The sequence below is a fragment of the Lethenteron reissneri genome, chromosome 27, assembly GCF_015708825.2.
Source record: "Lethenteron reissneri isolate LAM-NWPU_2019-01 chromosome 27, ASM1570882v1, whole genome shotgun sequence".
NCBI classification, from domain to species: Eukaryota; Metazoa; Chordata; class Hyperoartia; order Petromyzontiformes; family Petromyzontidae; genus Lethenteron; species Lethenteron reissneri.
In genome coordinates, this window is record NC_083805.1 from 4,609,434 (window position 1) to 4,624,977 (window position 15,544).

At 50.5% G+C, this 15,544-nt stretch overlaps 1 protein-coding gene across 1 annotated transcript in view; it reads right to left on the bottom strand.

Moving 5' to 3' along the window:
- Positions 1 to 4,163: 4,163 nt before the first annotated feature.
- LOC133348410 (solute carrier family 2, facilitated glucose transporter member 11-like) overlaps positions 4,164 to 15,544 on the bottom strand; it is a 60,217-nt gene continuing 48,836 nt past the window's right edge. Inside the window, exons 8-12 of the mRNA XM_061561202.1 lie at positions 13,564 to 13,674; positions 12,924 to 13,025; positions 11,953 to 12,028; positions 9,825 to 9,952; positions 4,164 to 8,699 (exon numbers count right to left, since the gene is read on the bottom strand). Coding sequence (XP_061417186.1) covers positions 8,511 to 8,699; positions 9,825 to 9,952; positions 11,953 to 12,028; positions 12,924 to 13,025; positions 13,564 to 13,674 — 606 coding nt within the window. The 3' untranslated portion in view covers positions 4,164 to 8,510. The remainder of the gene's footprint in view (positions 8,700 to 9,824; positions 9,953 to 11,952; positions 12,029 to 12,923; positions 13,026 to 13,563; positions 13,675 to 15,544) is intronic.

Genomic DNA, 15,544 nt, shown 5'->3' on the forward strand with positions numbered 1-15,544 from the left:
CTCGGGAACAACAGAGATAGGTGGCAGGATTATTATTCCTCCTCCTCCAGGAACGCAAGATAAAACCGAGCAGGTACCATTGCTGCGGCAGATGATGGGGATGATGGCCTGGCGGAAAGCAGTCAATCAAACGCCGCACATTATAGTCAACACGCGAGTTTGCGTTTTTAATGTAGAATTATTTTTTTGATGAAAAAAATTGAAAGAAATCCCAACAGGGCCGATGGGGGGGGGGGGGGTGGCTGGTGGGGGCTGGTGGGTGGTACTGGTGGTGGGGGGGGGGGCTGGTGGGGGCTGGTGGGTGGTTGGTGGGGGGCAGTCGCGTGCAGCCCCCCAGACAGTCAAGACTCGGGGTGGCGTCGTCACCACGCCCGGCGACCCGCGCTCCAACTCGGCCGAGCTTGCGGCTCTGGGCCACGGTCAGCGGTGGTGGTGGTAGCGGTGGTGGCGGCGGTGGTTGTGGCGGTGGTGGTGGTGGCGGTGAGTGGCGCCGTGGCACCGCACCCGTCCCGCGGCCCTGCGTGCGAGCGGCATCCAAACCGCTCCGTCAATCCCGCGGCGCTCACAAGCCAAACAAAGACAAAGGTTCCCTCCCGTGTAGCCTTAACAGACTGTTGAGGCAAGAGCACCATATGAAGGCCGGCACGGCACACGAGGGGGTGGGTGGCCAGCACCGCGCCCGGCCGCCTTTGTCTCTAAATGTGGAGGTGAAAAAAACCAGGAGGACCCGGAGAAAAATACACGCGACCACGGGGAGAGAGACACGCAGACTCCAAATATACAGCAGCAGGCGTTAGGATCGGTATCGAACCCACGACCTCCTGCATACCGGGCGAGGTAGTTAACATCTCACTATTTTGGCGCCCACTGTCTTACGTGTAAACATGTGATCATACATGTGATCATACATGTGATCATGGTCCTTTGTCAATCCACCGTAGGATGAAGGCCACCCCACGCCATTATAGGCCGTGGGAGTTGCTTGGGCATACTTCACCAAGTTGGTAAGTGTAGCCTGGTGACGGGGCGAGGGAAGTTGGGTGGGTGGGGGGAGTAATTCAGGACCGGGTTTGATAAATCTCATCCCACGAACTGAACCTCCGGTCACTTGATGCGAAACGCAGTGTGCGATAACCTTCTGCACAACACACATACACACATATCTGGGTCTGAGAACAAATTCGTCTCGACGGCCGAAATACTCCCTCCCTGGGCTAAACGGGCAAGACTCTCCCACTGCGAGAAGCAGAGCGCTTTGTAAAGCCGACGGCTTTGCCAATAAAGTGGACACACCTCAATGAACAAGCATGCGCGTACCCCCCGCCGCCGCCCCCGCCCCCCCCCCTAAGCATTTAATTAAAAACATTGCCCAGGTGGTCATGCACATCACACGAATCGGTTCTGTGGCAGAATAGCAATTGGGCGCAGAAGGGAAAACGGCTCAAGCAAGGTGGAGAGGGGGGGGGGCAAATGATCCACGAGCAGGTAAACAACAGGTAAACAAACAGGTAAACAACAGGTAAACAACAGGTAAACAACAGCGACATCCCCCCCCCCCTCTCTCGCACAATTGGTTTCAACCAGAGTCTCGATCCACAGTCGGACAAAGCCATCGTTTTGTTGGGGGGGGGGGGGGAATAAACAAAATTGTGATAAAAACTTTGACAGACACCCACCCGCGACGCAAGCTCACAAATGTAGCGACTCGATTTCACCGTTCCGACTTTAGACTTTGGGGTACCCCCCCACCCCAACCACTGTCTCTGCGCGTTCATTTTCCTTCTTATTAACTTTATTCCTTCTTATTCACTTTAAGATGTTTTCTTGTTCATGTTTTTGTTTTTTGTTTGTTGCGGTTGCACCCCATTCAAGAGCCGAATGGCTCACAGGGCTATACCTATTCTTAGGTTTTTTCGGTAAAGTCACGTAGGTAAAAAATAATAATAAAAGTAAAATAAAAATCACGACGTTTCGGAGGCAACACAAGCGTCCGTCTTCAGGTGGAACCGTCACAGCACGCTTGCTGTATAAAGTAAATAAGGGCTATACCTAATAAATAAACTTGAACTTTCTCTTGGCTTGCAAAATTCATCACGATGTGTTTTAAACATCGATAATTGTTCCTTTCAAGCAGCGTGCTACTTTTGTTTTACGAATCCGTTACTGCTGCGAGGGCACAGCGGGGCCTGCGTTTTCGGTCAGTGCAATAGCGAGCGCCGTTCACCATCGGAAAACCACATTGTGCTTCTAGATTTGAAGCTTTCGTGACTGCAAGGATTCATATTCTTAGGTTTTTCGGTAAATGCACGTAGGTAAAACATTAAAATTAATAAAAACAAAATAAAAATCAACATTGTGCTTTTTTTTAAAATCGCGAAACCGCATTTCTGCAGCGGCGCACGAGCACAAATAATAATGATGAAACCCCGTCAACAGTGCGGCTGTAAAGAGGGAAAACTTCATATTTAACAGGCGAGTTTTTTGGGGGAAATGGGCCCTTCCATCGCTCCGCTACGAAGAAGGGGGGGGGGGGGGCACGACGAACCAGCAACGTGCAGTTTCCTTTGTCGTTACAAAAGCAAACGTGAGGTGTGGGGGGGTATAAAGTGGGGGGAGGGGGGGTGACGTTCATTAAGAAAAAAAACTCCAGAAATAACAGGATAGGATCACAATTGAAAATTTATAAACGGCATCACTCTCGTCGCTCGCGAACACTGGCGTCGTGCGTAAGACAACAACACCCTGCGGTCGGGGGAAAAAAAACAACACAACAACAACAATAACAACAACACCGGGCGTGCAGGCGGTGCAACTGCACCGGGGCAGTCGCCATGGCTACGACGAGAACTGGGTGGGGGGAGGGGCAGATTTAGACATGAGGCCCCCTCCCCCTCTCCCCACATTACATTCCTTACAAAAGGGGGGCACACCAATGCCAACCCTTGCTTAAACCCGCTGAGTTTCACTCATCCGGCGCAATGCAATCAAAGAGTCGGGGGGCTCAATCTCGGCGCCCCGATTGACCGGGGCGCGCCTCGAGGAGTTTTTGTGCCCTCCGGGTGTCTCGCTACAGGCGACAACCCACACACACACAGAGAGAGAGGATCGCAGGCCGTGACGCAGACTCGCTTGGCAGCACCACGCCGCTGCACGTGGGTGGGTTCGAAGCGTGGGGAGCACGGACGTTTGGAGCGACGAGGCACGTGTAGACGCGCGTCCCACGTGATGCGGTCAAGTGGGCTCGTGTGCTTTGTTCATCACACCGATGCGTATTTAAATTTTTAAACTTTTTTTTCCCGGAGGCAAACGTCCACAAGATGACAGTCACGTTAATATATTATCTTGTGTATTTGTCGTTGTCCGGTACGTTCGGAAACGTATTAAACGTAATCACTCAATACACCTGTGCGTTTGCATATACACGTACACACACAAAACGCATACGCCGCACAATACAAAAATAAAACACGCGAACCGTTACAGAAGAGAACATACGCAAGTGACGCTTTTCACCGACTGGTTGTGTAAAATTGAAATGTTAACCAATGATCACACCCAGTAAATACGTTCATTTTTGTATAATATATTACAGTATATATATGCTGTACTTCATTTGCCCTTGTAAATTTAAAACGAGTGCAAGGATTCAATCATTTGAGCTGGACCCATCCCACGATTGTGAACGATAACCGCCGATTGATCAACTGGCCAAGCCAAGGCGCCCCCTCTGCCCGATGGATCTGCCGCTTGAACGTCTCATCGGCGGCGAGGGGGGAGAGGTCGTCACTCGACCCCTGCGGGAGCGAGGAGGATTCGGTGGCAGCATGAGCAAGGCAAGTCAGAATTCCGCCGTTTGCTCCGGCGAGCATCGTCGTCACAGCGATGCTGCCCTCTTCTTGGTTCTTTCGGTAAAGTCACGTAGAATGGAAATAATAAAATGATAAAACATAATAAAATAATTCTCACGACGTTTCGGCCACAACGCAAGCAGCCGTCCTCAGGTGGAGAGCAGGTCTGTCGAGTAGACAGAGTAGACAGAGTCATTCAGACGCTGTCTACTCGACAGACCTGCTCTCCACCTGAGGCCCGGCTGCTTGCGTTGTGGCCGAAACGTCGTGATAATTATTTTATTATGTTTTATTTTTATTATTTTATTATTTCCATTCTACGTGACTTTACCGAAAGAACCAACAAGATGAATCCCTGCAGTCACGAAAGCTTTAAAGCGATGCTCTCCTTTTCTCCTCCAACCTCCTCAGCCTCCTCCGTTGGTGTGGAACCAGTGGGGAGGGGTCCAAAGGAGCACGGGACCTCGCGAAGCGCAGCAGCATTTTCAGCCGGTACCTGCTGTGCACACCATGGTGGAATGATCGATGACCATGAACGGACGGACGGACGGATGTTTGACCGGTGATGGCTTTCGATGGTGATGATTGATGGGATGATGACAGCTGTCAATGGACGACACCGAGTAGAGAGGAAGAGACCTAACAGAGAATGGCGACGACGACGACGACGTGACGAGATTGGTGCCAGAAAGATGTGGCCACGACTTGAGCAGCGTGGCACGAGACCGAGAGGAAAGTGGAAACGAATGGCGACATGTACAGTGGACACCGACGGGCCATCTGCCCATGGATCGTGATGACAATAAGAACGATCGATTGATGGTGATTATGGATAATAATTGATCATTATGGATCATGATAATGATTAACGGATGATGAGAATAAGGATGATTTATTGATGCTCATAGACGACCGATTCGTGAATGACGTGTATGCGTCACGGTCATGAGGATGGTGCGGATGATGATGATGAACCCAGGGTGCAGTTGACCCATAAACAAGACCTTGAAGTTGGGAGCTGGACGCAAGTCAGCCCTGTCTCTTTACCAACTTGCACAACTTTGGCCACGGATAAATATGAAGACCTAAATAGTAAAAAAAAAATACACGCGCACGGGAAACAACACTGCTTGTAATCAGCTCTCTTACTTCAGCGACTGCTGTAAGCAAGCAACGCCGAAAGTTTAAACCCGTTGCATTGCGTGCGCGATTTATTTTGGCTCTTCCGAGGTCACCCGAGGCGAGGTCAGGGTGTTTGGGGTCAGCAAAAATATCCACAACCCCCCCCCCCCGCACTCAACGCCTTGAATATATATATTATTTTTCTTATTCTATCTACGTGACTTTACCGAAAGTCCCAAAGAGTATATAGAACACTGTTCAAAGTTTCGTCCCATTACAATCCAGACAGACGAACACACCGCCCCCCCTCAAGTGCAGCGGTGAGGTTGGCTCTCCCCCTGTGTTGGCAAACACGCGCTTTGTCGCGACATTTCTTACACGAGTATGGCAATGTCTTTCGCCCACGCCCGCATAAGCACCGATGTCGTACGGCGCACGTACAACCTGCCATTCGTGCGTTGTTTGACGATGATCAGGCCCCAGTCCCGGATCGGTTTTTTTTACCACTGGTGGAAATTGTTGTTGCAGCCAAAACAATTTTAGTGGGGAGGCTCAGCCAATCACGAGCGAGAGGAGGAGCAAAAGCACAATTGCACCGCGGGTGATGTGACGTCACGAGGCAAGGCCCCCACCCCCAGCCCAATGGAACAGAGCCGGCCAATCGGGCTCCGAGCCGTCTGACACCACGTGCGCTCAGCGATCTGTCGGTCTTGCCCGCTGCAGACCCATAACAGCCACACACACACAGTTGGGCGCAGAGCGCTGGATACATCCACAGGGTGGTTCAAACATGTTTTAACACTTATATGGGACTATCGTTTTTAAGCGGGGGGGGGGGGGGGGAAAGGAAAATACAGTACTACACTGCAACTTCATAACGAATGTGATGTTAATAGCTTCAAAGTTCAGAGATTGTCCACTTGTTTCGCCTTCATTGTCAACGCATTGCCTGGAATCTTCTCCAGGTGGTCTCCAGAGCACGGAGGCAGCAACTTTCTTGAGGTGTTGTTGCAAATCCTCAGAAAGTGGAAAACATTTTTTGAAGCACCCTGTACATGGGTGGAATAACTACCATCCCCCCCACCCCCCTCGCGATTGTCAAAGATTCCCGATCGCGATTCGATTTAAAATATTCAAGAACAGCTTTTTTAACACTGGTGTAATGGTTGCAAGCCTTTTCTTGCAAGCTGCAGTTGTCACGTGAACTCATGGACGCACAGGATGAAACGCAGCAACTCGCAAAAGGAATTCTTTACACGGGTGATTCTATGCGCGTATCGTGAACTTATGAATCGGTATTGATTGACGAATCGGTGTTACTCTCTTTCTCTACTTGCAACCAATGGAGGGGCTTGGAGACCCCACAATATCCTGTCTCTCACACGTGTGAACCCAAAGCCTACAGTTTCTGTACTTGACATTATTGAGGTCAACGACAAGAGGTTAAATCAATTTACAGGTCAACATACCACACCATGCCATGGCTTCCTTCTGATCGATCGTACAACAATTGTTACACCGATCTCCCTTGCACATAAAGACCCCTCATATAGCTTTACGGGCAGTGCCGGCAAGTGCTCGTAGGCAACACTTAGGGAGGCATCTCAGCTGGCCGCCTCTGTCTCTCCGGTGCCCATGTATACACACACGGCACCCAGTTACTCATTTAGGGCTAATTCGACCTAGTGGAGGCACGGGACAGGTTCAGATACCACTTGCCACTTGTGCGCATGATATCCAAGCTAGATCGCCAGTATTGTAGAGTGCGAACCTGACGTCACGCGCACACATACACACACACGCGCGCACAAACTACATCATATGTACGTTCAACATATCGCGATCGTCATTAAAATTACCATAATCACTGTTATTAAAATAACTGTGCCCTATCATAATCATCAATATGATTACCTTCACCATTATTAAAATCATCATGATGATCACCATAATATTAGCATCATTACCATGAGCATCGCAAAAATGATCATCATCATCATCGCTATCAGCATCATCGGCACTCTGTTCGCACGAGAGATGGAGGCCCCCCACACCGGCCACCCACAGGCGCAGCGGCGCCCCGGGAACTTTGGGAATATTTTCTATTTTCGCGGCACACCAGTTTCCGAACGCGCGCCGGACGGTGTCAGGGGCCCCTCGCGCGGGGAAAACCGGCGAGCGAATCCGCCAAGTGTCACAGGCCGCGATGCCAAGGCCCGAGTCGTGATGGACAAAAAAAATAAAATCGCAGAAAGTTCTCCGTCACAATCCTGTGGGGGGCTCCTACAGCAGAACGCGCTTTCCATTTTCTTTTCTTCTCTCGAGAAAACGATCCTCTTTGCGGAATCGGTCGATCGTGGAATCGAGATGACGACTTTCTTCGCAAGCGGGAAAAGTAAAAAATAGAAGAACGGTGCACCATGAAATCGGGCCCGTGTCCGAATCTTGTTCATCTTGAGACGGTGTGCTTTTTGCACAGAAGTGTGCACAGGTGTGAACGTACAGGAGACCACGTGTATTTTTTTGACGTCCCAAATCGGGAAAACTTTCTCCCATTCCCATCGAAGCCACGGAGAGCCCAAAACAAAAACACAAACATTCGCGCACGACAGCCGAAAATAATCAACCGTGGCCATGGTGGCGGTCCAAGGCTCGGCAGGGCAACTCTGATCGCGCAACCGGCACTCCCGCCGCTCGGCGACCCGGCAAGGAGATGACTTTCTGATAATTTTGTTTCACGCCAATTTCAACGGTCGACGATGAGGTGGTGGCGGCGGCCGTCACTTGAGTCGACGCGGGATTTTTTTTTCGTAATGGATTATAATCGGTGCCGTGTCGCCTTCGTTAAAAATTGCGCGTGCCCCGAACGGACGAAACGTTAGCGGCGGGCGCCGCTGCCTGTGGATTTAAGTCCGCTTAAGAGCGAGTAAAAACGAGGGACGAGCAAAAAGACACGATTTAAAACAAACACTGTGTGAATGAGAGGTGGGTGGGTGGGTGTTTACTTCGCTCTACCGAAGTAAACATTAGCTAAATAGAAAAAAAGGGGCTTTAAAAAAACATTTAAGAGCTTTCATGAAAGTCAACACACAGAGCGTGTGTTAAAACAAGAGCGCGACGCTGGGATTCATCGCTCTGTACAGGAGGAAAAAAGCAGAGAGTGTTGCCGATGACCAGGGTTCTCATTGACCGAACATTCGTCCAAATGCAGCTTCTCTGCATCTATCTGTTCGACGTACGCGAAGTCGTTCACCTGGTTCGACAAAGATTCGTGCAGCATGAAATGTATCCGCAATAATCAAGCGGACCGGGGATGAAAGGTTCTGAATGCAGGGGGTGCCCCCCTTGTGTGGCCTTTACAATCCCGTCGACAGACGGCGGCGAAGTCGGGGATGACAAAAGAAGGAAGCAGCTGTGGAGGCGGTGCCGTGGTGGTGGTGCCCTGATGGGCGATGTCGTGGTGGCAGGACTGTGTTGGTGGTGGTAGTGATGGGCAGGACTGGTTGTGGGCAGGGCAGCACCGGGGGCGGTGCTGCTGCCTCATATCGCGAGGAGCTCGATGCTCGGCGGAGGCTTGGTGGTGGCGGCCGTACCGTTGCGTTTCTCGAATTCTTGCGAGATTTCCAGGAAGGACTTGTTGCGCGTCTCCGGGAGGATGAAGTAAATGTAGATGGCGCAGCACACGCAGTCCACCAGGAACACGAGGAAGCAGAAGGAGCCCAGCTCTTTCTGTCGACGGGGACGAGCGGCACAAACAACACCAGCACAGGCACTCGTGGATACGCGGGCCCCCTTTCTTGCGAATCCGCTGCTAGATGAGGGCATCCCCAGGCCATTGCGGGTTGTTCGAATATACTTCCCCACACTGGCCAGTGTGGGGTGTGGGGTGGGGGGAGGACCCAGGACCAGGCCAGATGTCACTGACCACCGTGGCCAGGAATAAAACACAGAGGCCGCCGAGTTTACAGGGTAAACACACCGGTGGTGCTGAACTTCTAACTCATTGGCACGTTCGGTTCACGTGAGAAACCTTACCAATTGGCTGCGTCGGGAGGTGGCGGGTCAACGACACATTTATATTTACGCGATTTAACAAACAAAAAAAAACGCTTTATTATGGATAAAATTTGTCACGACAGCCTACTCCGTGTTAAACCAAGTCACAACACCTCCAAGCACACACAGCGTGTACACCACGTGCATCATACAGAAGGGGGCAGCAGTGTGCCGCCGCAGATAGACGAGCGTTGCGCATAGGGCCCCTCTGCAGTGCGAGAGGGCTGCGAGGTGGCCCGGCAGTAGGGCGTTTGCCACTCGCTGCAAAGGATCACGGTTCGAATCCAGCGGCCGCCCTGGTTATTACTGCCGGTGTAATAATGGTAATAATCCTACGCCATCTGCTTTACGGTGGACGTTGAAGAATTCCCCATTTGTGCGTGTTGGCGCCAGGGCCCGAAAATGTGGCAAATTCGAAACGTTCCATCAGAAGTTACTCACTTGGGATTGTACGTAGTTGTCATTGCCCTCGACTGGCAGATTGCTGCCCCAGGTCACTCTTGCAAATACGACAATCCTGGTCTCTTAAATTCTCATTTTTTATGGCAACCGCAAGCCAGTAAATTAATAATCCCACTAACGTTTTTTGTTGGTTTCATTTGGAATCACCCCTGTAAATGGCCGTGATTATTATTACAGGTTTGGTATTTCGAAGCACGAGCAAGGTCCACCCCTGCACCTGACGATGGTTCTCCCCAACCTGCGAGCGACCCTCAATGGCCAAAACTGCCTGCCACCCTGCCAACTTTGCAGGGGAACGCCACCCATGCCAAACCCGCGAGGGATGGGGGCTCGCACCACCATGAAGGGGAACACCATGCCGATGGAGAAGAGGAAGATCCAGTTGCAGGAGCCGTTGATCATGTAGGCGGCAGGGCGCGCTTCCTGCGTGAACAACTCCGCCGCCATCATTCCCGTCACGCCACCTGCGTTACGATCGCACGATGCACGCACGCACAAAGACAAAGATCCCCCGTGTAGCTTTAACAAGCTGTTCGGGGCAAGTGCTGTTAGCGAGCACCTATCAAGGCCGGCACGGCACACGAGGGGGTGGGTGGCCAGCACCTCGCCCGGTCGCCTTTATCAGAATCAGAAGGGGTTTTATTCGCCATGAGAGTTCGCACAGACAAGGAATTTACTTTGGCCGGAAGGTGCATACATTCAACATTTAGGAATCTTAAATCTTAAATCAGTGGTGTACAAGTCTAACTATACTAAAGGTACAAGTCTAACTAATACTAAGGAGCTAAAGTATGTAAAAATTGAATAAAATAAAATCTAAAATATACAATAGCTATAATATACAATATAAAATTACAAAAATGCAAATAGGGTAACATAGTGCAAATATAGCAGGGTGTCATTGTGCAGATATTGTGTTAAAGTCAGTTTGAGCGTTAAAGTCAGTGTGAGCCCCTGGCCTTGTTTATCTCCCCAGTGGCGATGTTTACACACCGCACCGGGTACTCATTTGAGGCCGAGTAGAACTAAGGAAGGTCCAGGACCGGTTCAGACAATCGTCACCGGTGTTGGCCATGAGCGGGAATGAAATTCGGGTCACCAGGTTTGTAGCGCAGCGCGCTAACCGCTACACTACCGCTCCCCACTAACACACACACACACAGGAGCAGACGCAGCGAACAGCAGCAATAATTTTTACGAGAAACACATGTGAGTGAACGAATGCAATGCACAATGAAAAATAGCAAATCCAACTCCGTCTGCTACTTATTTCTACTTTATTTTTTATTTTACCGGCTAAGGCCCACTGAGCTACTGTATATGTTTCTACACACACCTCTTTTTCAGAAGTGACCTGGCCACAAATGATCGCTCAATGACGTGGCTGATCATGTGGATGTGTAAGTTAGCCAATCGCCCGGATGGCCTCATCCAGCTCAACGGCTATTTTTTATACGACGGGCGACCCCACGGCCACTTGTGACCAATAAATAAACTCTTGAATTACACGAGATATTGGTTAATGTGCACCCTGGTAAACCCCCCCCCCCCGAATGCGCTCACTTTTTGTCAGATCAGCGGATTAGTTGAGCAGGGTTGTGAAAAAAAAGCAGAAGTACTTAATAGTTGTTATGAGGCTGCAGACCTCTGGTGGGCAGCAGTGGGCAGTGCAACAACATCAATTGCTGTACTCTACTTCTATGCCCCTATGCCTACGCTTCCTGCCTTCACTGGATGAAGAGTCATGCGGGAGTATAAACCATGGGAAACCGTAAAGACGATGGGGGGACACGGGACTAAACGAAGACACGGAGAGAAGAGGATTTATACTCTTAGTTCTTTCGGTAAAGTCACGTAGGTAAAAAATGAAATTAAAATTAATAAAAAATAAAAACAATAAAATCACGACGTTTCGGAGGCAACACAAGCTTCCGTCTTCAGGTGAAACTGTCACAGCACGATAGCTGTATCAAGTGGAGAGAAGTCCCAAGAGGTACGACCTTATATACTGGCTAAGGGGGGAGAAGCCAAGAAGGGCCGCGGGAGAGGAAGAGTTGTGAGATGGTCAGTGCTGCTGCTGGAACTGAGCCTTTGTAATGTAGATGGCATATGTAGATAAGCCAGCTAGGATTAAGCCGCCTTTTGTTATGCTGCTGGGTGGGTAAATTAATTCAAAAAAAGAAGAGGATTTCACTGTGGATTGGAGAGTTTGTACGACTCTCCGTGTCACTATCGATGCTTCAACATTACAGAGATTTCCATTGCCTTGAAGTGCTCGCCCAGAATGAAGGGCGAGGGGCGGAATTGGGAGGCGGACGCCGGGAATCTCACGCTGGTGCGAGGATCGCGAGGATCGCGAGGATCGCTAGGATCGCTAGGATCGCTAGGATCGCGAGGATCGCGAGGATCTCGAGGATCTCGAGGATCGCTAGGATCGCGAGGATCGCTAGGATCCCGAGCTCACCTGGGCCGATGCCAAAGCTGAGGATGTAGCCGAACACGCATGTGGCGCTGAGGTACGGCATCCACTCCACGGAGTCCTGGGTACAAACAAAGACAAAGATCCCACCCATATAGCTTTAACAGGCTGTTGGGGCAAGTGCTGTTAGCGGGCACCTATGAAGGCCGGCACGGCACACGAGGGGGTGGGTGGCCAGCACCACTGCTCATTTGAGGCTGAGTTGACACACACGCACAGATACACGCACACGCACGCATGCACACGCGACACAGGATGTGTCGGATCCGTACCCAGTTTTGCAGAAGTAACCAACGCGGCTTTTTTTTCTCTCCAAAATTTATTTTCGTCTTTCTCCAATTGTATCCCAATGGTGATATCGTCGTCATGTAAACTAAACAAACGCTCAACTATTTTTTTTTATTTGACCAGGTAAGGCCCACTGAGCTTTAGACCTCTTTCTCAGAAGCGACCTGGCCACAGATGATAGCTCAACCAAGTGGCTTATCACGTGGACATTTATAGCAGCCAAATACTCGAAACGGACGTCGATTCTAAATGTCACGGCCCTCTCAACCAGACGCTTGGTTAAGAATTGTTGGCATAAAACTACCATGTGTCCTTGGCCAAAACAAAACACGCATCGTCGTTTTGGCTACGAAAACCTACGTTCTAAGTGGTATTTTACAGACCGTGCGAAATCGAAGGTGCACCTCCGACTGATGGCATGGGCGAGGAACAGAGGGCCTTGGTCAACGACGGGGGGCCTTTTAGGTGCGGCGGCCTATTATTAATCCTATAGGTAACTAAAGTGTTATTCATGTTAAACTTCGATTTGCGACGTACAATTCGTACATCGAACTTCAAATAGCCAGGCCCATCGGGCACGGGCGGTGGCGATGATGTCTCCCCCGGGGGGCTCCCGTCGTAACGCAGTTCGGCCGGCCGTGAACGTGAAGGTGGACTTGGGTTCTCACCTGGAGGTGCAGCGACACGGTCATCACGACGCACACCACCGACATCATCACGTAGCCGCCGATGAGCAGCGGTCGCCTTCCGGCGCGCTCGATGAAGTACCCCTGGGGACACACACGCGTGCCCGCAGTGGAAGCCGGCTTCCATCATCGACCGCAATCGCCGACGCTCAGAAATGTTTGTCAGTCACTGGGACAGTTCTCGTGGCGTGCACCATCTCACAGAACATTCCGGGTTTCTCCCGCAAACAGGGTGCCCCCGCAGGAGACAGGAGCCGCACGTTTCTATGTTAGATCCCTCCTTCACAACTGCACAAAAAATAACAACGCTCTCGAATGTGCTGCTTCGTTTGTACCGTGTGTTGTTGGGGAATAGATGCCTGCCATTTCAGAATAGGAATATATATTTATACTGGAGGAATCCAATGACAAGACAATTCTGCTTCAGGTGACAGTTCCGATTTCCCGAAGCAGCACGCAGAGCAAAACGTCGGACATCACATCCGTTGCTTTTTCTTTCGGACAGGCTCAACGACAAAAAAAACACAAACAGGCTGAACCGCCACTTCACCACTCCCAACGACCACGATCGTCATCGCGCTGCACGGGGGGAGCGGGGGGCGGCCGTGCAACCCAAACTTACGCTGACGAACACGGTGAACATCTCGCACACGCCCGTGCCGATGGTGACGTAGGTGATCTTGTCGTGGGCAACGCCTGACGCTTCGAAAATGTACGTGGAGTAGGAGTAGATCTGCGCGCCCAACACACACCGAGAGCAGCAACGAAACACCGGGCGCACAGAGAAAACAAAAACGTTAAAAACTAAAAACTTTTTTTTACGACCAGTTAATGCCCACTAGGCTACATAGGTCGCTTTACAGAGGCGACCTGGCCACAAATGATACTTTTAACCGAGTGACTTGTCACGTGAAATGCTCTAAACGCACGTTTCTAAACGCGGAGGGAAATGCAGAGAGGACCCGGAGAAAAATCCCCGTGACCACGGGCAGAGAGACGTGCACACTCAAAATATACAGGCGTCAGGAGTCGGGATTGAACCCACGACCTCCTCGCACACCTGGTGAGGTCGTTAACATCTCGCTATCAGTGGCGCCCCATATCGAGGCACGGGGGGGGGGGGGGGGGGCGTTCCTTTTGGCGATCGGCACTTGCCCCGGCACGCAGGTTCACGCGTAGGTACAAAACCTCCACGGGCGGGCGAAACCCGGGTGTAGGTGCAAGTGAGGACACGCGTGCTGCGCGAGAGACGGAACCGAAATAAACGACGCTGTGCAGAAAAGCAAGGGGGGGGGGGGGAAGTGGACGGCGGGCCACGGTACAAGTTTTATCGCGTTGTGGGGGGAGCGGGAATCCGGCTGCGTGGATGTTTATTCGCGAATCAAAAGTAAATTTCGCAATGACCCAGCTGGGGAATATCTCGCGGGGTCACGGCAGCCGGGCTTGTGTCAAGTGGAGCCCCCTCCCCCCTTCCGCTTGTAGGATGTTGTGCGTGGGCTTGTGTCAAATGGAGCCCCCCCTTCCGCTTGCAGGATGTTGTACGTGGCAATCGAGAGCGTTTTCAACAACAGTCAGAAATGTGTACAAACACGGACGATTGTGTAAAAATATAAAAAAACCCCGTCGTGTTCAATTTCGGATTGGCCAACTTCCAGCGCTGGGAATGATGAATCTAAGTTTTGACAGTCAAGAGGCGAACTTTACCCTCTGCAGTAGAATGGGTTGGGAAATTGCAGTTTCCTCTAGCGGCAGATAAGCGGTCAATTGAAAAGATACCAGAAGCAGTTGTGCGAGGTCTCCGTCTGCGGACCATTTCTTTAATGCAGTGGGCGATGCGATCCGGCACATTTGGTCATTGGCAGGGGGACTTCATGGCGTGTTCATCGCACTGATTCAAACTGCTTCACGTGCTCGCTCAGTAGGGCTGAACGATTTGGGGAAAATATCTAATTGCGATTTTTCTGACAGATATTGCGATTTGATTTGCGATTACATTTTTTAAAATCAAGCTTCAGTTCAATATTCACTGTGTAATAGATTTAAAGCATGTGATGGAGCATTACCACATGATACCATAAAAATATGAACTGCTCTATATATTGTAATGCAAGGATGAGAACTTAAAATATATGAATTGCTTCCAACGTGTATTTATAAAAATGTTTTAACTGAAATAGAACAATCAAACATAGAACAATTGCTAAGTTAAATAAATAAAGTTATCATAATAAAAAAAACTATTCCAATAAGAAAGTAATAGGACTTTTCAAACCGCAAAAAATCACAGCCTTTGCGATTTGCTAATCGCGCTGTTTCAAATTGCGATTTCGATTTGAAATCGATTAATCATTCAGCCCTAACGCTCGGCTAAAATTAAATTAACCCGCGTACGAAGAGGCGGTGCAGTGGTCGACCACATTGGACATCCACTTCGAACTCCCGCAAGTTTCTTAAATCGCCCCCCCCGCCAACGGCCTCTGTCCACCCATCAGTGTAAATGGGTGCACCCACAGTTCGTCGACTGGTAGGTTGTGTGCGTTAACATCCAGCCAGCGTGGACGAGTCGGACAAAATACCCTCCCCCCCTCCTCCTCTTGGAAGGG